Genomic DNA, 26,004 nt, shown 5'->3' on the forward strand with positions numbered 1-26,004 from the left:
AAAAAAAGTGTAAATTAATAATAAATACAATTCTCCTAAACGTTAAATATACTTTGGTTATTTTTATTAATGATTACGTTCAAGCTTGTTGTTTTTTTCTAATAATATTACAAAACAGAGGCAATAATAGATATTTGAAACATTACTTTCACAATTTGAAAACTGTCAAAGAAAAAAATTAAGTTTCCACAGCAGAGGTAGTTGCCTAGGTTTCGCAACCGAAAGATTCAAACTGAACCCTATCACTGTGGTAACGCTGTCTATCCATTTGTCTCAGGGCTGTAGGTATCCTTTCAACCTCATTTTATTAGTCAGACACTCGAAATTCGGCAGTGTAGGTATACATTATTTTTAGAGCCCGGATTTTCGTGGCACTTATGACCTGAATAAAAAAAAACGTTTATTTCAGACCATGAGATCCATATTGGGTGTTATAAACGTACTTACATACCGACGGTGAAGTACCAAGACCTCCTAACTGAAAGACCTTTGACATGCGATTGAGGACCTTAGCACCCCCTAGCTAAAGCTAAGTTGCATGTTCGAGATTTATCAGTTAGGAGGTCTTGGTACTTCACCGTCGATACCTAAATACTATAATATACCTAAATGATATCGATTTATTAGACTTTAAATAACATTGTCGTAAAATAATAATCGTAATTTCTTTTGTAGAGAAACTAATGGAACACTTGTTAGAACTACGACATAATTTGAAAATGAAATTAAAAAAACTAAACTTAAAATAAATAAATTAGAAAAAAAAACTATTACTTTTTCATTACATACCTATGTCTATTTCCCAGTTTCAACTGCTCAAAAGTTAACTGGAAGAGTTCGCTCTTTAACGACAAGGCCGCCTTTCGTTTACCTCTACTTTTAATCTTCTTTAATATGTTTTCCTTTACTACTTTATTTTTACCCAATTTTTCCATGTTGTCACGAATAAATGTTTTTTTTCTGTTTTCTCTTTCTTTCTATATTGGAAATTGATAAGTGACAAGTATGACAGTTCAACAGCGCCACGAAAATTCAAGGCTCTGTTTATTACGGCTAGTAAAGTTAATAGGTCATCGTACAAGAAATGTGTTATTTTTGGAGTCTTATCCTCATTATTAATAACTGCAATTACATGGTAGCACGGAACCCCTTCATGGCCAAGTCCATATCATAAGTTCTGGTCGAAACAAAACTTAAGTGTGTAATAATACAAAAACAAACATCGAAATGGAAGATCACTGAAATTGTTAAGCTTTCTATTGGTCTAACTACATAAATGACTATTAAAACTATTATTTAAAACAGTAGTCAACGAGTAACCACCATAGTCGGGGGCAAAAACAGGTTTGATTTCTTTAAAACTTACATAGAATCTGACCCTGATTCATTGGTCATTAGTGTATAATATTATATTATATTTATTTACAGTGTTTTAAATATAAAAAGGCACATTTTTAAATATACAAGTGGCAATTGACAGGAACATATCTCTATAGCATTATGGCCATTTACATACACGGTGAATTGGCGCATTATATATAACTATAGTTAGAGTTACGTTCAAACGCATATAGAATTAGATGTTTAGAAACTTTTGGAGTGATTTCAATGATTACTGTATGTAAATGTCCTCTTGAGACATGATTTATAAAACTAAAAAAACAATCAATTGAACTCACGATTATAAAACCTTACAGGGCAGGAACGGTTCGATTCAATTAGTAAAAAAAAAATGTAGACCTTTTTCTAGCACGCTTTCAAAAGCGTCCTTAAAAAGGGCTTGCTAAAATACCGAATCTAGTCAAACAGTGCCTGGCCTACAATCGTGAGTAGAGTCGTTTAATTTTTTTAGTGTTTACTTCGAGATCTTTGGTTTTGGTTTGGTGCAATTCGGACCGCAGGCGCATGCTACGTCATAGTTGTGAAAGTCAAATATATTGTTTATTTTTCGTGAAATAAATAAATTACTTTTTTTAGACATGCATCTACAAATTATTTTTGATTTAAAAATTGACAACGACAATGCGATAATGTGATTGGTCGGTTCTTGACTTATCCATTGCATTTTACGACAAGAGCAATTCTAAGGGGTTCTTTCACATCTCTCCGGTAAGAGCCTTATATTTTATGTGACATTTAAACGATGTCCATTAAGTTTAATGAAAAAAAAAGCAATGATTAAATTAAAAAAATAAGAATAAAGATGATTGAAATAAAAGGTAATGAACACATAGGACAGTACAAAATATCTGTTACGTAAAATATCAACAACTTATCAGAGAAACGCGGAAACAGACCCTTTATCTGTCTTGGTTAGTTTTGTTAAGCTATGACAAAATATTTTCGTCAAAGTTGGTCACACATCAGTCTACCGGTATACCTTAAGGCCGGTCAAAACCTGCGCAGTCATTGCTCCTCTTGCGACGCGGACTCGGAAGACAGTATCGGAGTTGTCTCTGGCGACTTGAGCAGCTTTTTTATTAATATCCAAATGCCTATCATCAGTAGCAGCACGCCGATGCCCTGTAAAGAAAAAGTAAATATAATTTTACTTTATCTATATTAATAATTTCGTACCGGTCTATGGTAGACTCGAACGAAATGCACATCAAATTGAAGAGCGTAAAAAATTAGTCAATCCGAGTCGACAACTTGTAGGTGGAAAATTCGGATTATCGAGTATTTTCAATAAAAAATGGAATAAATTACTAAGTATATATAATGGCGTTGTGAAGTAAACATGTCAATGTCATCACGTCAAAGTGGCGTTAGTGTCACGTCATCACGCGTCACGGGTGTCATAGGTTCGTATTTTGTTCTTCATTATGATCTCTTAGGTCTAATTTCTTTGATTATGAGACAGAAAATCATAGTTATTTGGTTAAATAAGATTTAAGAAAAATATCTACTGGTGCAATACCGATACATAGGTTAGCTGTGAAAGTATATTAAGGCTGGGAATATACGTCAGATTTTTCGATAAATACGACAGTCTTTAGTGACAATTTTTTTTTTTACAAACTAATATCATTATGAGTCTACATTTTACCCGAGCGAAGCCGGGTTTTCATCTAGTTTATTAAAATTCCGCGGTTTTAGAAAATTTTAATGGGAGTTCCCAGAACTGACAGCGTGGATTTCATTAACGTTGCGTATGAAACGGTAGTACCTTGTTTTGCCTAATAACTTTTTGCCTATTTTCGGTTTGCCTAATTTTAGATAAACTAATATTAGTTATCTAATGGCTCATTTTACCTAATTTACATTTTAGCGAGTCATTTTGTATAAACTTATTTCGTATACTGTTTGACTGACATAACTATTTTTCGTCCAACATAAGCTCTGTTCTGGCGCTTCGCCGGCCGCTACCGCGGCACGCTCGTTACGCTCGCTCGGCTCGCGCGCTGTTGTGATCGCAGTTCTAACCTAACCATCGAGAGACGTCACACTCCTTTCGAACCACCTTTAACCCTTAGCTGTCGCTAGTGTGCTGCATAAGTAGCGTAGTAGAAATAAGCAACCTGAGATATGTATGCATAGGAAAAATTCGTGTTAAGATTACTGTCCAGCGGTGGTGTAGGGTATAGCACGCAGCACGGATTGCTGAGGACATGGGTTCGATTCCCAGCGCTGGTCTATTTTTCTGGTTTTTCTGTGCATCCATGTCTCAGTTTGTACTTTCGAGTAGGCTAGTTATCAGTATACGCCCGCGGCTTCATCCTAATTGCAGAAATGTCAAAAAGGCAAAAAAACGAGTTGTCTTTTTTATTTGTACTCAATGTTAATCCAAGAAAAGATTGACTGTAGAATACTTGAAGAATCTATGGGAGGCCATATAGCACGGAGAACAGATGGCCGTTGGGGCAAATTAGTTCTCGAACGGAGGCCGCGGATCGGCAAGCACAGCGTAGGACGTCCACTAACGAGATGGACAGATGACGGTGTTAAAGCTGCGGGTTTACGGCGGATGGGGGGCACTTCCAACCGAAGCAGCTGGAAGTCTATTGGGGAGGCCTGCTTATGTCCAACAGTCGACGTCCTATGACTTATATGATATCAAATCATTGTACAGTCAAGTTCATAAACATGTGAGCAAAAATTTGATCACAAATATCTGAACACGACTCTATTGTTAACAGCGTAGAAGCGTGTTCAGATATTTTTGATCAAATTTTTGCTCACAAGTTTATCAACTCGTCTGTACTCAGTATAAGAGTACAGTGAACTTGATTCTATAAGATGTCCTGATATTTTTTTTTTATTATCCGCACCTTTTTATTTTTCTGTTTTTTTTTATCTGACATTTTCATATTATCTGACTACATATATATTTTATTTTTTTATACATTGACATATTTATGTTCTTATTAATTATGTTTTTTTTTATTTATATTAGGTTTTCATTGTAATTTTATTTTTCTTGGTGATCTTTTTGAGAATTCTTACTTATTATAATAAACGCGAAAGTTTGTATGGATGGATCTTTGGATGCTTGTTAGTTAACCCTTTCACGCAAAAACTACTGAACGGATTTGCATGAAATTTGGCATACAGGTAATACATACCCTGGATTAACATATAGGCTACTCTTTATCCCGAAATAATGTATGGTTCCTGTGGGATCAAAAATGGTTTAAGCTACATAGCAATTCTGCGCGAGCGAAGCAGCGGGCAAAAGCTAGTTCTTCATATTTTTGACATGTCTGAAATGTGTGATTTTCATTAAGAAATAAGTCTTTCTATCCACGTCTATGATGATGATGAGAATACTTACGGTGAGCGCATAGAGACCGTACGGCATGCCGTACCGGAGGTTAAGCGCGAACCGGGCCATCCGGGCGTACTCCGGGGTCACACGGACCTCCTGCCGGAACCAGAACATCGGCACCAGCACGTCTTCATCCGGCAGCTGGTTGTTTATACTATAAAAACAATAAATTAAGAAACAAAAAAAACTCTGCTGTCAAACTGCTAAAAAGAAGAAAACAATCCTACTCGTAGTGGTCTAGAACTTCCTAAATTGAAAATACAAACTGAAATATAGATGCACAGAAAACCAGAAAAATAAGACCATCACTGGGAATCGAACCCAGGTCCTCGGTATTCCGTACCGCGTGCTATACCGCTACATCCACTGATGGTCAACGGTACGACACGAATTTCCCCTATGCACCTCATACGATTCGATTCGAGGACCTGGGTTCGATTCCCAGTGATGGTCTTATTTTTCTGGTTTTTCTGTGCACTATATTTCAGTTTGTATTTTCAATTTAGGTTTTACGGGATGACCGTAAAAGTAAAAATTTGGAATTAAAATAAAATAAACAAAAAGATTCCAAAAAACCAATCTTAATTCCCATAAATGTCAAAATTTAAAAAGTTCATGATTCAATCCACGTTGACGCTCCTATCGGGCAGTCGGGCAAAAGCCGGTTTAGATATTAGTAGTTTTAAATATTATGGATTATAATGTATTTTAATTATTGTATGGGCCAAGTTGCCTTAATACATGGATTTATGCGAGTCGATTTTATTGTGCCTCCTATATTTTAACCACATGTCTTACAGGTTTCCTTGTAATCTATAAGTCATAGAAATACTCGTATTTACAGTATTTCTTTTCAAAATTTTTAGCCCAGTAATATTCGAGTTAGGGGGGCGGGGTGAGGGGGGGCGGTATGGTCAATTTCGCTTTTTCTTAAAGAACTTGAAGACTATTTATGTTATTTATTTATCTAGAGAAGGTCACAACAAGCTCTTTCATTTGATATGTCACACCATACACATAAGTAACAGCATAGATCGCAAGATTTTTTAATTTCTATTTTTCATTTTTTTTATGTAAGACCTTCCTGTACTGTATTCTGACAAATAAATATTTTTGACTGACTTCGCCCAGAATTAACTTGCCCTTGTTTAAAATTCATTTATTTCTGTACAAACATTACAAATCAATTAAGCATATGTCGAGCAGTAATCTTTCGGATGATGATGATGATGATGATGAAACCGTGACTCACCTAACACCAGATATGTGTCGCACAAGCAAGTTGATCTGCAGCTGCGCGGCCACACTGAGCGGCATGCCCGTGAACATTTCCAGCGCCAGCCTGAAGTTGTGCTCTCTGAAAAAAAAATACTGTCTAATCCCAAGTTCTAAATTCGAAGTTGGTATCATACCGTCCCTCTTACACTGCTATTAAAAAACAAAAGTATGACTACTCCCAAATTCTAAATTTTAATTACGAATGATAACATCCCTCCATTCTGCTATTAAAATAAAAACCCCACAAAAAAAACGCCGCAAAAATAAAAATATAAATGCCCGAAAAAAAAACGCCGCTAAAAAAGACAACTAAAAATTAAAAAATAATTATGCACTACCTAGCTGTTGCCCGCGACTTCATAAGCGTCGTCGGTGTCGGGGGACCGCTAATGTTAACACGAAACTAAAGTACATATGTTGTATTTTTTAAAGTATTAACTTAGCGGTCCCCGACACCGACGACGCTTAGATAAAAAAATATTACTAGATACTTATACTAATTAACTTAGGCTAACTTTGCGGGAAATCAGCATAGTCCCCGCGGGATAGGGCTAAACAAATTCTTCGCAGATGAAGTCGCGGGCAACAGCTAGGTAGTGCATAACTATTTTTTAATTTATAGTTGTCTTTTTTAGCGGCGCTTTTTTCGGGCGTTTTTATTTTTATTTTTTACTGGCGTTTTTTTATGTCGGGGGTTTTTTTAATTTTTAATTTAAGTTTTTTATTCCATGTTTTTTTAAACTTTGATATATTATTTTTTTTAAGGTACTAGTGTGTTGGATATCCTGGCTGCAGCATCAGCTCATCTTGTTGCCACCACTGCATTGTACGTAGAATCAAATACTGATCAAAAGGAATCAAACACGACATATCTGCTATTATTTTTTCAAGAGTATACTGGTGTGCTGGATATCCTGGCTGCAGCACCAGCTCGTCGTGTTGCACCACTGCATTGTATGTAGAATCAATAACTGATCGAAACGAAGTGTTTTACCTACTAGTGTTCTGGATATCCTGGCTGCAGCATCAGGCCCGAGAAAGGGCCGAGAATAATCTTGCCTAGTTATATAGCATATATGGGTGTTTCAAATTTTGGTCCCAAATATGTTTGTAAGTAAAGTAAATACCCGTTATGCGTGTAAGATTCCTACCGCAGCGGACAAAAGAGCTGATGATCTTGAAACGGCTGAACCGATTTTGATAAAAACATATCTAAGAACCATCGCTAGAAAACCTGCTTTCAAATAATAAAAAAACCGCATTCAAATCGATCCACCCGTTTAAGGGCTACAGTGCCACAGACAGACACACAGGCACACATAGCGGTCAAACTTATAACACCCCTTTTTTGAGTCGGGGGTTAAAAAAACTATGTAAAAGTTCCAAATTCGAAGTTCGTATCATACCGACCATCGTCGCTCTTACTCTCCTACTAGCGTGAGCGAAGGGGCACGATTCGATATCCGAATTTCATATCTTGATAAAAGTATCCTATGTTTTTAATACAGGTTATAAACTAACTTTTTGCCAAATTTCATCTAAATCCATCCAGCCGTTTCAGCGTGAAGTAACAAACATACTGGCTCACTCACTCACAAACTTTCTCATTTATAATATGAATATAGTAGGATGATATTCCTTTCTTGAAGGACAAAGGGATCAGTCCATGCAGCTAATTCTTGTCTGCATGTTCTTTTTTTATTGATATACACGTAATTTTTTTCCCTCGCTTTACTTTGCATATTTTTGCAAAAAGCCGTGGTGGCCTAGTGGTTTGACCTATCGCCTCTCAAACAGTTCAAACCCCGGCTCGCACCTCTAAGTATTTCCAAATTCATGTGCGGAATTACATTTGAAATTTACCACGAGCTTTGCGGTGAAGGAAAACATCGTGAGGAAACCTGCACAAACCTGCGAAGCAATTCAATGGTGCGTGTGAAGTTCCCAATCCGCATTGGGCCCGCGTGGGAACTGTGGTCCAAGCCCTCTTGTCTGAGAGGAGGCCTGTGCCCAGCAGTGGGACGTATATAGGCTGGGATAATGACTTTGCATATTTTTTTTTTTGGAAGCAACACGTAACTACCACACCTTTTCATAAAGAATTTCACTAAGATTTCTTAGGAACATTTGTATGGGAGTCAACATGACATTAGTAGCACAAAGGTTCCAACCCTGGTACGTGATTTAGTTTCCCTGACTGTGTGTGAATTTTGCGATATTAAAAAAAAACACAAACTACTTCTAGCCAGTACTACTCATTTCGTGCTCAGCTTGAGGCATCATCAGAAAATTTGGACTCACTCTGTAGGATCCATCCCCTCGATTTTATCAGGGTAGTAAGGGTCAGAGTGCAGGAAGTGCGGTAGGGACACGAAGGCCGGGGCTCCGTAGCGGCACAAGGACACATTCAGGGCTCCCGGCGGCAAGCAGTTGCGGTCGCGGACCTCGTCGCAATAACATGCCTGGAAGGTTGAAGGAATATTGTTATTTATTGAACTGATAACAACTACTTAATTTACTTTTGCTCTTACACTGTATTATCACCACACTGCCTTGTCGCATTTCCAATTCAATCAGAGCTTATCTGGTTTGTAGTTTATTTGCTAAAAGTGGAAATAGTAGATTGTGCAACAAGAGCATAAAACAAAGTAAAAATCAAAAAAGTCAAAATATTTTTATTCAATTTAAGCTATAACAAGCACTTATGAATGTCAAAAAAAATCTACCACCGGTTCGGAAAAACTTCTGTTGAGAAGAATCCGGCAAGAAACTCAACGAGGTATATTTTTTTTTAAACAGATTTACAATCAATCAGTCAATCAAACAAGCCATTTTACCCAAGAAGTTCATAAAGCCACCAGAGCCGGTACGGCGAGGGTGGAAAGACACGTCGAGGGGAAAACGGGATTAATGCTCGAGTAACACTCTGCTTTTCACTTCGATGGCGAGGAAATGAAATAACAACAGTGGAAACAACTGCTCACTTAGCATGTACACCTTTTATTTTTCATGCATTACTATATAATTACATTGTTTTAGTTTTATTCATTTATTTTGAGTGATTTGGTTGATTTTTAGGCTTATATAAATTAAAAATTATTAAAAAAATATGTAAAAACTTTTTTGTTTCTGGCTGTTGAGAACACCTTTTATTTGATTACCTTAGTCTTAGACGAAGATTTTACTTTATGCAATAGAGCATAAAAACTCATTTTATGTCGCCTAGATCCAGCATAAACAGGAACTTTACGAGCATGAGAAGTGAAATGTTATTCTTTCTTTCTCTCTATCTATCTACCTTACAAGGATTGATGTTAACTTTAAGAGCTTTTGTTACATGTATTTTTTTTTCTATAAGAGGGTGTAAACGAGCGGGTCACCTGATGGGAAGCAATTACCGCCGCCCATGAACACCTGTCAACACGAGGGGTATCACAGGTGCGTTGCCGGCCCTTTGAGAGACTGATAGGCTCGTTTTTTAAAGATCCCTAAGTTGTACCGCTCCGGAAACACTGTCACAGGAAGCTGGTTCCACACTTTAGTCGTGCGTAAATACAATACAATACAATCTTCAGAGCAACACAACACCGCTCACATGCTACCAGATGTCAGACTACCTGAGGCTAAAAATGACTTCAATGTTATCTCTTCTTTTCTATGTTTTCATCTCGGTATTAATCAGCTTTCCACCCTTGATTCATAAAATAACCGGGGATGATCATACCGCGATCATATCTTACCATCCTGGGGTAGTTGTATCCGTTGTCGAACACAGACATATTGGCGGCATACTGCACTCCGTCGATCCCATCTACGCGGACGTCCTTGTCTACCCCCAGAGTCAAGTACCTGGAAAAAAGAGACAACTATAAGTACCACGGAATTATATGCCAAGGAAATTTAGTGAAATCCAAGCGGGGGCCGTATCACCGAGGTAAGGCGCTTTTAATTTATTCAAGTGAATGTATAACGGCTTTAATAAAATTTGCATCCTAATTCAGACCTCAATAGGAGTAAGTAGAATTCTACGATAATTTTGAATATGAAACCACCGTGAGACTCACTCATATATGATGTTCTACGATAATCTACGAACATTTTCGAGCTAGACCGATACATAATATATTTATTGCAACGTAGAGTCGAAATCAAGCGACATGCACAATAGGGTGGAACTATTTTTTTCCATAAAAACAATTAAAAATAATTAATTAGAAAGTCAAATAAATAAAATGAAATCTTTTTTTTTCTCCATACATAGACGCTCCAGCCTAATGCGCATGCGCCATTGTCACAATGATTAAACGATTTACGGAGTCGATAGTGGATAAATACGGTGATGATATAATATTAATCTAAATGCACTTATTATTGCAGATTAAACATACATTGTATAGCAATGGCTAATGTATATTCCAAGCAGAGCAGGCTTTCCAGGCGACCAGACTAGCATCCCGCCAGCTTGATTTCTCGTTTTTTTTTTTAATTTTATTCATGTCATGTTTGAGAAAAGCACTATACAAGCCTCGGCCGGAACGTGGGGTAGCCGGCCATTTGTTCGTCCCCGTCTATCCCACTAGTCCCATTGAGTTGTCCCATTGATGGGACAACTGAGACGATTACGTCCCAGTAGTCCCATGGGACAAGTGGCACTAATATTTTCATCCCAAAAGTCCCATTACCGTTATCACAGTGTAGTTCCAAATTCGGGCTATGCCCTAATTTTAGTCTACATTCCGAAAATCGGTCAGTACCTCGTATGAACAACAACGATTATACAGCAATTTGAATACTATCAAAGTAGGCCCTAGTTCATTTAAGTCATCCTGTTTCACGGTATTTAATACAATCTAGATCTAGATATTACAAGTATTTATTACCTAAAGGTCGTCAGAATAATGACAATAAAAAATAATCAGAGAAATCTTTAATTACCTACGTCATATGAGCTGACATTTATTACGATTAGTTTACTATCTATGTATGGCATTAACATAACACAGATAGTTCATAAGCTTTACGGTAGGTGGCGCAACTAAGTCATTTTTACGGAACCCTAGTCCGGACAAGTTCTCAGTGCTGCTCAGATCCTAGTTCTGTCCTAGTTCAATCTTTTTCTTAGTTTTACTACATAAATATGTAGCGACTTATAGATCAATGTCATTCATGACCAGGGATCGGACGAATTTACGTTATTGTTCGCAATAATGTCTAAATGACTTAAAATTATTTATAGCTTTATTAATTAATATAACTCACGCTCTCGCGATTCTTTCACTCTTTGGGCTGCTGAACTTTTTCACTCTATGCTACCGTAAGTTATGTTGATTTTTTTAATATACACCGTGTTTTTCATGGGTTTCTGTTAACTTCGACAGACGGCTCAGTTCGTTGATAGAAGCAGCTTGCTAATCAACTATAAACCTAATTTGTCAAAAACATACTTAAAATAACTTGACAGTCATCGTTAAACGTCAAATTGTTAAATTCACAAACTTTACGAGTGACATTGACATTATACATAAGAGAGACATTAAAAAAAACTCACTTTTTTAACCTGCTTTTGTTCAATAATTATGTGGAAATTAATTAATTATTAAGTACCATTATGCTGTTATAATTATCTTAATGCCAGATTATCTTTTAAACAGTAAGACACAAATGTCTAATGTCTTGGAAAGTTTATTCATTTGACCTATTGAAACATGCAATTCATGCACCTAACCTACCACTGATACCGACATAATATTAAGCAGAGTTAGAAATGTCGCGCCAAGTTCAATAGTCCATATTTATTTTTTCCCGCAGGATGGCCTTTCTTTTATTCAATTAATATAATTAAAATACAAATATTCTGTATTAATATACATATGTACTGATAAGATAATGTCATTTATTACGTTTATCATTAATCACTACATTTGGAAAGTCGTGGAAAAAATCCTAGTGAATCGGCTTACGATTAATCCTCTGTGCATTGAAATGTTTCAAAATAGTAACCGATTGCGTAAAGACCATACATGAAACGTTTAGGTAATTACCTAAATGTAAACAAAACAACGTCAATTGGTGTCTTAAATCTATCTAAACATTTACATTTCTGTATTTGAATACACCAGTCTAGTTTGTATTACAATGATAGATAAGTAAAATGTTTCAAATCCTTGAATGTACCAAATCTGGTAGCTGAAGTTTGTTTACATTTAGTTAAATACCTATCCAAACCAAGTATAGGTATAGTGAACCAATTTGAATCCCACGCCACCATGGAACTTTATCTTAGTAAACAATTCTATTTGTCTATACATGACAACGCTTACTGAGTAAATATCACTATGACAAGGTACTGTAGCCTCCTGAAGTACACCATATAAATATTTTGAAAAAAAAAATTGACAATGCTTTATTCATTTTATTTACAGTCCATCTTTTTTACACACACACGTATACACTTATTATACTAATTAAAAAAACATATTCGTTTCGCTTGTGGCGTAAATAAAATGAGCGCGAGCACGTCCCGCGAGCGATCCCAGGCAGTGCGCGGCAACCACTGAATAACACACTCTAGGGGGCCCCAGACATCTACCTGTAGCGGAGAACAAAATCGCGGAGTGAGCCGCGCCTGCCAATACCTACATTAAACCGTCTGTTAAGTTAAAAACTAAAAAGGACGCATGTTTAAAAAATACATTAGATTAAAATTTCGGTATAAGTTTCGGTCGACTGATACTCAACCGAATTTCGGTTGCAAATATAATTTCGGTCAGAAATTAAAATTCTCGTATAAGTAATCTAAGGACTTACGTGCATATATCGGACGCGAAAATCTCCACTTCGGGCTGTCCCAGCTCTGGGGCCCACAGCTCTCCCGTGGACCCCCTGACCTCTCCACACTCGTCCCTGTACAGGGTCCGATTGGAGTGACGCCACTTCACTATGTTGCCAAGCTCCGAGAATTCAGCAGCTCCTGTGTTCATGAGGAATACGCCATCGTATTCGAGGGAACCGTTGCGCTGAAAAAGGACCGTTTTGAGAATGAACTCGTAGATGGTTCGAAACGGAGTTTTTATTAGTGTAAGATACGTTGCAATTAAATAAATACTGAAATGCATTTTCTGTGGCGTTTATGGTTTGTGGCGTGTATGTATGACGATTTATGTGAAAGTGGTAGGTGGGTTCTGCGTGATAAGTCATATGTGTCGGACAGACGTAGTTACCGTGCACGTGTGGTAGTGGTAAAACAAGGCAAAAAGGTTTTAGTTCATTGATATAAAGTGCATATCCACAGTTAAGAAGGTAACGCCTGAATCAACAAATTTAAAAAAAACTTTCTCTGTTTGCCCTGGACTGAATTCGAATCTCTTAAAAAAAAAGCATAGATTCCATTGAGCATCCAGTCGAATAAAAAAAAACACAAACATTCGTATTGTTCATACAAATATCTGCCCCGGCCGGGAATCGAACCCGGAACCTCAAGTTTCGTAGTCAGGTTCTCTAACCACTTGACATTATCACTATCCCGCGAGAACTTTGCAATTTTCTGTTATAAAATCCTATGTCCTTCCCGCAGGGTGTCATACTAAATTACATTTAAATTGGTTCAACAGTTGAAGCGTGAATAGGTTACAGACAGACTAACATACTTCCGCATTTATAACATTAGGCAGCAAAGCGAGTTGGAGTTCTGAGGTTTCGGTTTAATAATTAACACTTTGTAAGTATACAAAACTATCTCAAAATCGTCAATTTACGTAAAAGGGCTTTTATGACCACATAATTTCTTGGTTATTGTGATCAAAATACGATTCGGTATATAGTGAGCCCTTAAAAAGTGCTTTTTTCCAGTTTTCGCTCGCGCGGAGCTCGGTCGCCCTGGTGCTATCTTTTACACGCGCCTTAGCGGCTGTTAATTAATTATTGTGTAATAAATAAAAACCTTTATCTGGTAATAACAAAAGTATAATGAGATAATCTGTTTCTTATCGGCGCTTGGCGCGTCTTTCGGATTGGCTTCGAAAGAATTTTACATGTTTTTCAAAGGGAGTTGGTAAGTTGTTAGCGTGCTTTCTTTATAACTCCCGACATTACGTTTTCGATCGGGTACAATTGAAAAAAAAAACTCTTATCAAAGGCACTTCACATTTTTCAACTCCATATCCCAAAAACTATACCCGCACGAAGCCTGAGCGCGTCGCTAATGGTGAATGTATCATAGATAATATATAAACCTTCCTTAGTTCAAAAAATCTAAACGTATAGACTTCGGGGGTGACACTCTTTCCCGGCCCGGATAATACCGACATGGAAATAGCGACCCTGTTTTTCGTGTACACGCCCATAGAAGCTCCTGTCATTTTCTATGGGCGTGTACACGAAAAACAGGGCCGGTATTTCCATGTCGGTGTTATCCGGGCCGGGAAAGAGTATCACCCGACTTCGGGAAGTGATGATTGTTTTTTTGGAGTATTTTTGTATTTTTTATTTCAACTCCAAATTTTTTACTTTTACGGGTATCCCGTGCACCATATCGAAAAGCAGCGTTAAGTAGCGTAGTAGATAAAAAGCAACCTGAAATATGTATGCATAGGAAAAATTCGTGTCTAGATTCCTATGTCCAGCGGTGGTGTAGGGGTTATAGCACGCAGCACGGATTGCTGAGGACCTGGGTTTGATTCCCATTGCATCGATGTCTCAGTTTGTATTTTCTGTTCGGGAAGTGACTTGGATTATTCGCGGTTGTTCCTTTGGCTATTCCTTCGATGGAACTATTGCCGTTTTTTTCGCACTAGCTCCTTCACAAGACTTGAAGGAAGAACTGCGTTTATTTTGTCGCTCTTGTTCCTTTGCAAAAACTGAAGGTGCTACTACGAAAGGAACAAACGCGAAAAAATGAACGCACTTCTTCCTTCCAGTCTTGTGAAGGAACCAATGCGAAAAAAAAACCGCAATAGTTCCATCGAAGGAACAGCCAAAGGAACAACCGCGAATAATCCCGTGACTTTATATTATACTATACTAGCGTTTACCCGCGGCTTCGCACGCGTAAATCATTAGATACAGCAGTTGAATTGAAATTCCGGGATTTTATTAAATTCTCGTGGGAATTCCCTAAAATTACATCGTGGTTTTCATTGACGTTAAATTAAAACACCCATGCCAAATTTCATGACTCTATATACCCAGCGGTTGTTATTTCGAGATTTTATCCCTATCCCGTGGGAACATCGGGATAAAAAGTATAGCCTATGTGTTATTCCAGACGTCCATACCAAATTTCATGACTTTAAGCCCAGCGGTTGTTATTTAGAGATTTTATCCCTATCCCGTCCAGGTTATAAACTAACTTATTGCCAAATTTCATCCAAATCCGTCAAGCCGTTTCAGCGTGAAGAAGTAAAAACATACTCACTCACTCTCAAACTTTCACATCCTACTAATATTATAAATGTGAAAGTTTGTGAGTGAGTGAGTATGTTTGTTACTTCTTTACGCTGAAACGGCTGGACGGATTTAGATGAAATTTGGCAAAAAGTTAGTTTATAACCTGGATTAAAATATAGAATACTTTTTAATCCCGATATTCCTACGGGATAGCGATAAAATCTCTAAATTACAACCGCTGGGCTTAGAGTCGTGAAATTTGGTATGTAGATAGCTGGACATCTGGAATAACACATAGGCTACTTTTTATCCCGATACTCCCACGGGATAGGAATAAAATCTCGAAATAAAAACTGCTGGGCTTGGAGTCATGAAATTTGCCATGGGTGTTTTTATTTAACGTCAATGGAACCACGATGTAATTTTAGGGAATTCCCACGAGAATTTAATAAAATCCCGGAATTTCAATTCAACTGCTGTATCTAATGATTTACGCGTGCGAAGCCGCGGGTAAACGCTAGTTCATAATATTAGTAGAATGAAAGATATAAATAACAATTATATGAGGCCATTAGTAGACCTGTAAATTAACGAACCGCCTTGATTAAATAGGTCGAAATATCCCTGCTGTAGCAGGGAGTTAACCGCCGCTACCAACTGATTGCTGAGTCCTCAAAAACCACAACACACCGGGACCGAGGACCATTTAACAGGCCCACGTCCGCATCGATCAGCTGTTGCACAAAACGCATTTGATAACCCATTACGTGATAAATTACGTTTGCGTTTCGCGTAACGCGCATTCCTCGAACACTTTCGCCTATTAAATAATGAAGCATAAGGAATGTAATACGAGTATTTGCAAGTGAATCAGACGAAGGAGATTTAAGGGGGGGAAGGCCAGTTAAAAAAAAGGCGCACCGAGGATTCCGTACAAAATTATAGGTATCTATGAATACCCAGTGTTAACAAGGATCTCTTCTAAGCGAAATGTACGCAGTGTAGGATCATTTTAAATGGTTAGGTACTGAGTTAGACAGAGAGACATAAAAACATAGGGTTTTCAGACTTTTCTTGTTGGTCGTGCTAAGTATAGGAGCTACCTTCATACTTACCATAATCCATACTAATATTATAAATGCGAAAGTGTGTGTCTGTATAGATATACACGGACCGACGTGATTTTTGGCATAGAGATAGTTTATGGGCCAAAGAGTGACATAGGCTACTTTTCATCCCGGAAAAATGCACAGTTCCCGAGGGAACAGCGCGCGATAACCGAATTCCACGCGGGTGAAGCCGAGGGCAAAAGCTAGTAATATCATAATACCAAATTTCAAGTTTTTAGGAAAACCGGAAGTACCCTATAGACTTTTCAATAAAAGCAATTTGTATGGCAACACGGCAAAACCTTTTTATAATGACTGTATCTGATTGGGTTAGCTTATTTAGAAAATACATTTTACTCGGCAAAAACATAACACTTTCGGGCAGTCGGGTAAAAACAATTGAATATCGCCGGGCAGATTTGACAATGCGCAATGAGGTTGTTTAAAACGATGACTCGTTGAAATAGGTACCATGACAACAGTGCTCAATAATCATCACAATTTTTCTAATCTGTTTAACCGTTTTACATACATTTCATATTTTAGTTACATAATTTCTTAACAGATGGTGTGAGATGTACTAATTTTGTAGTTCTGTTTTACAACCTCTTTATAGATGGTGCTAGTTGCACACATTTTATATATTTTTAGTTTAATTTCCACCCGTAAGATGTCACTATCAAGTGCAGTCACCATTCTACATCACGCTTTTAAGATTTTTCTTGTTTTCATGGCATTACCGACAAAGGTCTACGTTTTTTATCCCCATAATCCTAGTAAGCCACAGTACTGTATCATTATAATTTAGCAGTAGTAAAGTGAAGTGATTCAGAAGACAGTGGTATTATTTCTTGGGACCTTGTGGCGTTAACAAATCTCTATACGATAAAAATAACTATAGTGTGACATGATACCAGTTATCTGTCCGAGGTACATCACTAAAGTATAACTTTCAATCCTACTAATATTTGAGATTATTCTAAGTTGGTTAGGTTATTTATTCCTTGTCTATATCACGAGTTGGTGAGTCAGTCAGTTAAGTCAACCGGACTTTATTTGCTATTATAATTAATAATGCTAAAAGAATGTGTCATCAGATCATTCATAAAGTTAAAGTCCAAACAGTTTTAGCTCTGTTATGTCTTGTTTACAAACATTATGGTTTGAATGAATCACAGTGGCTGTAATTCTATTCAACTGTACAGCGCACTCTAGTTCGATATCACAATGGGCATATTAGAGGATGGCCAAGTGGTTAGAGAACCTGACTACGAAGCTTGAGGTCCCGGGTTCGATTCCCGGCCGGGGCAGATATTTGTATGAATAAAATACGAATGTTTGTTCTCGGGTCTTGGATGTTTAATATGTATTTAAGTATGCATTAAAAAAAAGAAATAAGAATTTTTATAAAATTAACCTAAACCTATAACATAACCTACAAACTAAGACCTAAACTACAACCTAAAAACCACCATTCCGCGTCGTACCCGGCTCAAAGGTGCCCATAATGCCAGCCGCATTTCCCCGCTGTATGGCCAGCGCCACCTGCTGAACCAGGTACGACCCGGAGCGGGGGTCGCCAGTATGCATTTATATATATACTTAAGTATGTTTATCCGATGTCTAGTATCTATAGTACAAGTTTTACTTAGTTTGGGACTAGGTCTATTGGTGTCAAGTGTCCCATGATATTATTTTATTTATTTATTATTTTTTTATTTTCACATCTGTGCGAAGTGTATTCAAACACAAAGATAGTTTCACTCACTCATTCAATCCATTCATGCCAGCTCTTGCGAATGGACCTGTACCTACCAAATTTCGTCGAAATCGCTAGAACTGTTTCCGACATCCTCATAATCCCACTACTATTATAACTGCGAAAGTTTGTAAGTCTGTTTGTTTGTTACCTGTTCACGTCTAAACCGCTTGGTATTTGAACTACGGTCCAAGCCCTCTCATTCCGAAAGGAGGCCTAGGCCCTAAGTAGAACGTTCATAGCCAGAGATGATGATGATGATGATGATTAATTTAGATAAAAAGTTTGTAAAATAACCAACCAAAAGTTGGAAAACCCCCGGCTAAACCGATTTTGATGCAACATGTCTAAGAACCATCGCTAGAAAACCTGATTTCAAATAAAAAAACCGCATTCAAATCGGTCCACCCGTTTAAGAGCTACGGTGCCACAGACACACACATAGCGGTCAAACTTATAACACCCCTCTTTTGCGTCGGGAGTTAAAAAAAGCTTGTAAAAAATGGCTACTTACGTCATAAAACCATCCAAACTTGTCAAACGGGATCTCTATCTCGGGGAACCGGGAAGCGATGTCCAGGATGGGGTCGTCGATGCCGTCAAAGAGCCAAGTCGAGACGTTGGCAGTCAGGAACAGGTTGCGGTGGAAGGCTCGGATGAAAAGATCCACGCCCACTTTGAGGACTGTTCGCTCGAAACGTACCGAGTGAGCTATAGTCTGTGGAGTTTACAGGTAGTAAGTAGAGTTGAGTGTAATAGTACATTGTGTCTTAAGGGCGGTAAATAAGGAATTACGAACGAGAGTCTATTAGAAGCCCGAAGTCGAAGACTGAGGGCTTTAATGAGTCGATGTTCGTAATTCTAGTACCGCCCGTGCGACATACAATGTTTTTCATCACATTTGCGAGTAAAATTGTATATTTGTAAAAGAAAAACTAATATTTTTTTCAAAAATGCCAATACCGCTGGCTGCGCTCTTGGCAGCCAGCTCCCCACCGCCCTCCTCCCCTCCCCCTCCGCAGCATGTGCATGGCGTGCGTGTGCAGCGCGCGCACGGAGCAGCAGCACACCATGCAGTAACAAACTCATGCGACCGACCTTGGGCTTCATGACATGAAAATTAGTACGGGCAATGACTCATTTACCGACCACGGGTTTCATGACAAGGACATTAAGGTCGAGGGTTTTATTTGGGGGGTTGCAACCAAGGTAGCCTGCATGTTACGACACTGTTTACGAGCAAGTGTGATGAAAAAATATGAACTTGTTCGATGCTTCAAATATGTATATACAGATGGCTCATTTACAGATAGCGCGCGAGTTGAATGCAGAGCTCAGAACTGCGATAGGGTTGCGACCTTATTAGAATTAATGATGACGAATTTATCGATATACAGGAGGTCGGATCGGATCGGATCGTAGGATCGAATTTGTGAAAATCGTAATAGTCATATTAGGAGTTTTAAACCATTCGGAATTATAAAAACCGGTATTTTGAAATTCGTGATTCCGACTTTCGTAATTTAGTTTTTCGTATTTATTCCGCGCAGTTAACGCAATTTGACGCAATTCTAACCTAACCTAACCTAACCTATGCAGGTAAATTTGCCTAAATTGATTGATATTAATTCGAGATTCGAAATTCAAGATTACTATTATTAAAACCTCGAAGTTTATTTTGCCGAATGTCATATTTCCGAATTAGCGATGTCATTTCGGAAAATTGATAGTCGGAGTACTGTACTTCGGACTAACAACATTTTGTGTTTTTCATTCTTCGGAGTTATAAAAATCGGATACTAAAAAAATCTATATTATGAAATTCGGAAAAATAAATTTCGTGTTTTTAAATAATCGGAATTATGTGTCTTAGCAATTGTGAAAATCGGAGTTTTGAAAATCGGAATTAGCAAATACGGAATAAAATATTTCGGAGTATTCGGGTGTTCCTAATCCATTGGTGGCGTAACCCCTATGTAACCCTATGCTACGAAGTGCAAAATTCAAACTTCGTACCTTGCCGTCCCGCTGACGCTAACATTATTTAATACGAGAGTGAGAGAGACAGTACGATACGAACTTCAATTTTCAAATTTCCATAGTAGCTCTGGTGTAACGTACCGCAATGATGGGGTTGATGCTGGTGACGTCATCGGAGAGGCTCCCGTTCGACAACTCCGGCTCGAACTGCCAATAGCGCTGGTTGTAGAACGTTATTGTGCTGTTGTCGTTCCAAGTTATGTTTTCCTGGTAACAATAGGAGTCATTATAATTATTATAAATAGTGTTATAAATAAATTATTTTCTTTTTTCTTCTTTCTTTCTTTCATTATCGTTTATGTCGTCTATTGTCGTCGTCATGGCTGAAGTAGTTAATAGACATAGAACCTTATTACTAGACCCCGGATTTTCGTTGCAATGACGTCACAATAGGGTAGTTTGGGGAGTAAATGAATCACTGAATCGAAAAATCGTCTTAGCAAACCCCTAATGGTTTTAAAAGACCTATCCAACGATACCCCACACTATAGGGTTGGATGAGAAAAAAATCACCCCCACTTTACGTCTATAGGAGGTACCCTAAAAACATTATTTTTAGAATTTTTTATTGTGCAATTTTGTCGGCATAGTTTACATCATATATCCGTGCAAAATTAAAACTTTCTAGCATTTGATAGTCCCTAAGCAAAGCCACGGACGGACAGACAGACAGACATGGCGAAACTTTAAGGGTTCCATTTTTGCCATCTTGGCTCCGGAACCCTAAAAAAGGGGGGCGCCACCAAATAACTAACTTTCAAAGTGGGCGTTAGACGAAATAAGTTTATTTAGGAACCTCTGGGTTAGACCTATGGTCTCTCAAGCAGAGCATCGTGGATTCAAACACATTTTTTTATTATGAGAGGGATGCAAACGAGCATCTGATAGGATATGATCACCACTTCCCATGAGTACCAACTACTCAAGGAGTCATTGGTCCATTGCCGGCCTTTTAAGAAAGTATATGCCCTTTTCTTAAAAGCATCTGAGTTTTTCGAAATTCATGTGCGAATAACATTCCAAATTAAATATATTGACCCGGATAACTCACGTCTTAAATCGAGTTTAGCTCCGAAGACGAAGACGAAGACGAAGGGCTACGGATTAGCCCGAAACATGTCGAGCTAAACTCGATTTAAGACGTGAGTTATCCGGGTCAATATATTTAATATGAGTGAGTCTCACGGTAGTTTCATGTTCAAAACATTCCAAATTTACCACAAGCTTTACAGCGAAGGAAAATATCGTAAGGGAACCTGCACAAACCGTTTGAAGCAATTCAATGGTGTGTGTGAAGTTCCCAATCCGCATTGAGCCCGCGTGGGAACTACGGCCCAAGCCACGGCGTTCTAAGGCCTGTGCTTAGGGAGCGTTCAAGTATTACGTAACGCAATTTGGGGGGAGGGGGGTCTTGTAAAACGTTACGATGCAAAAATCTCCAAAAATTGCGTTACGTAGGCTGGGATGATGATGATGAGTGATGACGTTGAAACTCTAGACAACAACATACACTTGGTTGGTTTTTGTTTGCATTTCATATTTATTATCTACAGCGTTACAAGGATACAAGGAATACACACAATTATATAATTAATATAGTGAATCAACTAAACAAGTAGGTACAAAGGCCAAATCGATTGTATTATCGCTAGAGTCTGCTACGGATGTTCTTTTTAAATATACTTTGTATCGTAAACAGTCATAGTTATAATGTGACACTGACGTATCAGTCTATTGTTCCATGTTCCATGTAAAGATAACTAAACCCATTCGCAAGTTACCGGCACGGCAGAAGCATTAGTTCGAATCGAATAAGCTAAAGTGTAGTAAATGAAAGCACAATTTCACTACAGTAGTATCAAACTCCAGTGTGTTGAGGATGTGCAGCCGGGTTTTGTAGCCGGCCGCAAAGGCGTATATAGTGGGGGGCCGGGTGGGCTCTGCCCACCCCAGTATGTTGGGCTACCGATTCAGAATTCTATAATACTGATATCTTCACACAAAAATCCAGGCCAGGCCCCCCTGAAAAATAACCCTAGGTACGCCAATGGCCGGCCGGTGACTCCGGCACTGTCTGGGCCCTCCCCTCCCTTCCCACTCGTCCAGAAAGATTTTATCCCAACTGCACGCCTAGAAAGCACCTCATATAAACTTTAAAAACTAAAAACAAGTGAACAAAAGCAAGGAAATATTGTCTTTGGCCCATAAGGCGACTCAATTTGAATAAAAAATCGCAGTCGTGTCAGGGGATACTAAGGTATTAGTTGTAAACAAAAAACAAACCATAAAATCTAGTTAAACCATGGAGTTTAAAGACTCTTCTGACACCAGAAAGTTATAATGCAACAAAAGTACAATTTTCATTAATATGACGTCATGTCTTTGTTGCGTTAGTTTTCTTATATAATACAGCGTTCGGCAGAAAAGGACTTATTTTTATTTTATTCTCAAAATTATTTTCTTGCTCCTGTCAAACTGTTGGCGTTCTGCAGAATAAACGCAACCCTGTCATCGTAACTGACACTGGCCAAGCCTTAAGGCCGCCATCAAGGGGAATAATAATATAACGACGAAATGCACTGCAAAAGGTGCAGGTTATATTATTTCGATAGGTACTTAGTCCTAGCACATGACATGGTCCTAAAGAGCGAGTAACGGCAGCTCCTTAATTTATTATTCATCGCTCTTTGATTGTTCAATGTTTTTTATTCGTGATCGAGATGGCATTTGCTGCAGTGGCAGAAAAACTACTAAGGCTCATACCTAAAGAAAAAAAAAACAAGATGTCAACTGTCACTTGTCAAACTTGTCATTGGAAAAAAACTGCTCCTCTTCAAAAAATTTTATTTGACCACTTCAATTTATCTTGTTCATTGTAAAACTTCACTACATTTAATGCCTATACTTTGCCAATAGAACTATGACAATACACAGTTTTGCAGGAATTTTGCTGTAATAATACCAATTTTCAAACACTAATAGACCCAATTTGAACCAATTTCATTTCTTGGCTATTTATAGCAAATGACGTGAGTGCTTGTTTGTCATTTTATGGAAAATCTTGACATTTCCGTTTCATGTGTGAGTCATGGACAATATGGACATGCTCTTTGGAATAAAAAGATTTTTTTTAACAAAAAAGTAAAACCGACTCAAAAAAAATAAGATAAATAACAAAAAATGGAACCGACTACAAAAATCTTGAAAATATTTTTCTAGGTACGTACTAGCTCGAAGTCCACCGCATGAGCCAGCAGGAGTGGAACAATAGCCGTCTACCTCACCTACATACTATGGGTTTCAATCACTCCTGCTGGCTCGTGCTGAGGCACCGACTTCGAGCTAATAGGTAGTCGGTTCCATTTTTTGTTATTTTTTTTATTTTTTTGGATTATCGACGCGGAATTGGCTTTAGCCGACCAAGAAACGCTGTATGTCCACGCAATAACAGCGAAAAAGAAGTCTTCCCGAGCCGATCGACGTCTTTTTCGCTCTTATTGCGTGGACATAAAGGTTGCCCAGAATTAAAAAAAACCTCTCCATATTGCCAATATTTAGAACTAATTTATTACATGGATAAATAAATTCAATGTCATTCATGTCATGTTTGAGAAAAGAGTTTTTGAACGGCTAAAGCCGATTCCGCTTCGATAGGTTTGGGGAGACTTAGTTAAACTTTCAACGTAGGGCACTAACCTTGGAATGGAACTCCCTGTAGACGTATGGCCCCATCTGCGCCACCTTGATAGGGACCCGCTGTCCCGCCAGGATCTCGTCCACGTTGGTGATGTTCCACATGAAACACTCCAGGTACATAGGGATGGGGGTCTCGCGCCAAATTTCGAAAGACATCGATGTTGGGGATAACGTCATCATCTACATAGAACAAAAATAATACGTAAGTACTGAAGCCGTGGTGGCAGCAGAAGATCGTGGGTTCAGATTACATCCAGGCTCGCATCACCGAGCTTTTCGAAGTTCATGTGCGAAATTACATTCTTTTATTACGAGCTTTATGCCGAATGAAAACATCTTGAGGAAACCTGGACAAACCTGCGAAGCAATTCAATGTTGAGTGTAAAAATCCCGATCCGCACTGGGCCCGCGTAGTAACTATGGCCCAAGCTCTTTCATTCTGAGAGGACTGTGCCCAACAGTGGGGCGTGTGTAGGCTGGGATGGCGATGAGTATGAAGTACAGGAATTTGCAAAAGGAAACTCCCTTTTAGCAGGGTGAATGAAACGAATGCCCTGCTGAAACAGCCGTAGGACATCCACTGTTGAAAGAAAAAAAGAAAGAAAGAAAGAAATACATACATTTATTCACAACATCGCAACAATAGACAACACTACACAAAACACAAGAATATTATTAAGTAGGATAGTATAGATAGGTAGTAAGATGGTATATGTGTCATTGCGGTTGTGAGTTTCATGCGGCGCATTCTTCTTGGCAATGATGGTCTTTCCGTAAGCGCTGGTAGTTTAAAAAATGACGTATAAAAGTGCCCATTGCGGCCTATTTACTGAATAAATCATTTGAATTTGAATTTGAATTTTTGTGAATCGGACACTGGCTCAGCATAAAGCTGAGACGTTAAGAACGCCCCAGCGCTGATTGTTGGACACAGGCCTCCCCATATACCTCCAGTTGCTTCGGTTTGGCAGCGGCCTGCATCCACCGTGAAACCGCGGCTTTAACCAGGTTATCCGTCCATCTCGTCGGTGAACGTCCTACGCTGCGCTTGCCGATCCGCAGTCTCCATTCAAGAACTTTTCAGCCCCAACGGCCATCTGTTCTTCGTGCTATATGGCCTCCCTATTGATTCTTCAACAAGCTAATTAGCTTGGCTATGTCGGTGACCCTCGTTTAGTTTAACAATAATGACAGCAATAGGGTTCAAATTTTTACCCTGCGAATACATTATCATCATCAGCCGGAAGACGTCCACTGTTGAACTGTTTGGTAGTCGCCACTCGTAGAATTTCCTCCCCCAGCGATTATCTCTGTACTTCGAGCGAGTACGAACCTAAAGCGCAACGCACACAGTGCTACTACTACGAAACTCGAAACTCGAAGTTCGTGTCGTGCGGTCCCTCTGACACTTATACTATTTAATACGAGAGTGAGAGGGACGGTACGATACGAACTTCGAGTTTCGAGTTTCGTAGTAGCCCATCTGAGGGCGCCAAGGCAGCGCGATTCAAACACCGCCCGTTGCCGCTCGTCCCGCGCGCTGTTTGTGACGGACCCGACCCGCGTCCGCCGTTTAGTACGATGTCGTCCATATACCGTCATGTAAATAGACCTGTCGCGGTCCCGACCTCGTCCGCTACCGACCCGCACCCGTCGTCTGATGTGTGTGGGCTTAAGAACTAACCCTCTGCAGCTGAGCCAAGAAGAGCCCAGGCCAGTAGACCACGGTGACGGCGCCCATCACCACCGCCGCGGCGCCGAACCCCATCAGCAGACCACTCTTGACCCCCGACGACACCATTGTGGCAGTGGAACTGCAAGTAAACAGTAATGGTAAATTCTACGAAGTTAATGGTAAACATACACACACGCACGCACGCACGCAAACACACGCACGCAGACAGCCTGATTTAGGATAGTGCAATCGATTTAAAAAAACATTTCGGGTCATTTTGGTAGGTAACCCATAT

At 38.8% G+C, this 26,004-nt stretch overlaps 1 protein-coding gene across 1 annotated transcript in view; it reads right to left on the reverse strand.

The window, feature by feature from the left end:
- Window positions 1-298: 298 nt before the first annotated feature.
- The window catches only part of LOC141432261 (protein croquemort-like), a 32,535-nt gene continuing 6,829 nt past the window's right edge, over window positions 299-26,004 (reverse strand). Inside the window, exons 2-11 of the mRNA XM_074093807.1 lie at window positions 25,719-25,848; window positions 24,035-24,214; window positions 20,420-20,545; window positions 18,813-19,016; window positions 12,854-13,062; window positions 9,787-9,895; window positions 8,348-8,508; window positions 6,021-6,125; window positions 4,775-4,922; window positions 299-2,523 (exon numbers count right to left, since the gene is read on the reverse strand). Coding sequence (XP_073949908.1) covers window positions 2,407-2,523; window positions 4,775-4,922; window positions 6,021-6,125; window positions 8,348-8,508; window positions 9,787-9,895; window positions 12,854-13,062; window positions 18,813-19,016; window positions 20,420-20,545; window positions 24,035-24,214; window positions 25,719-25,835 — 1,476 coding nt within the window. The 5' untranslated portion in view covers window positions 25,836-25,848 and the 3' untranslated portion in view covers window positions 299-2,406. The remainder of the gene's footprint in view (window positions 2,524-4,774; window positions 4,923-6,020; window positions 6,126-8,347; window positions 8,509-9,786; window positions 9,896-12,853; window positions 13,063-18,812; window positions 19,017-20,419; window positions 20,546-24,034; window positions 24,215-25,718; window positions 25,849-26,004) is intronic.

The sequence above is a fragment of the Choristoneura fumiferana genome, chromosome 10 (genome assembly GCF_025370935.1).
Source record: "Choristoneura fumiferana chromosome 10, NRCan_CFum_1, whole genome shotgun sequence".
NCBI classification, from domain to species: domain Eukaryota; kingdom Metazoa; phylum Arthropoda; class Insecta; order Lepidoptera; family Tortricidae; genus Choristoneura; species Choristoneura fumiferana.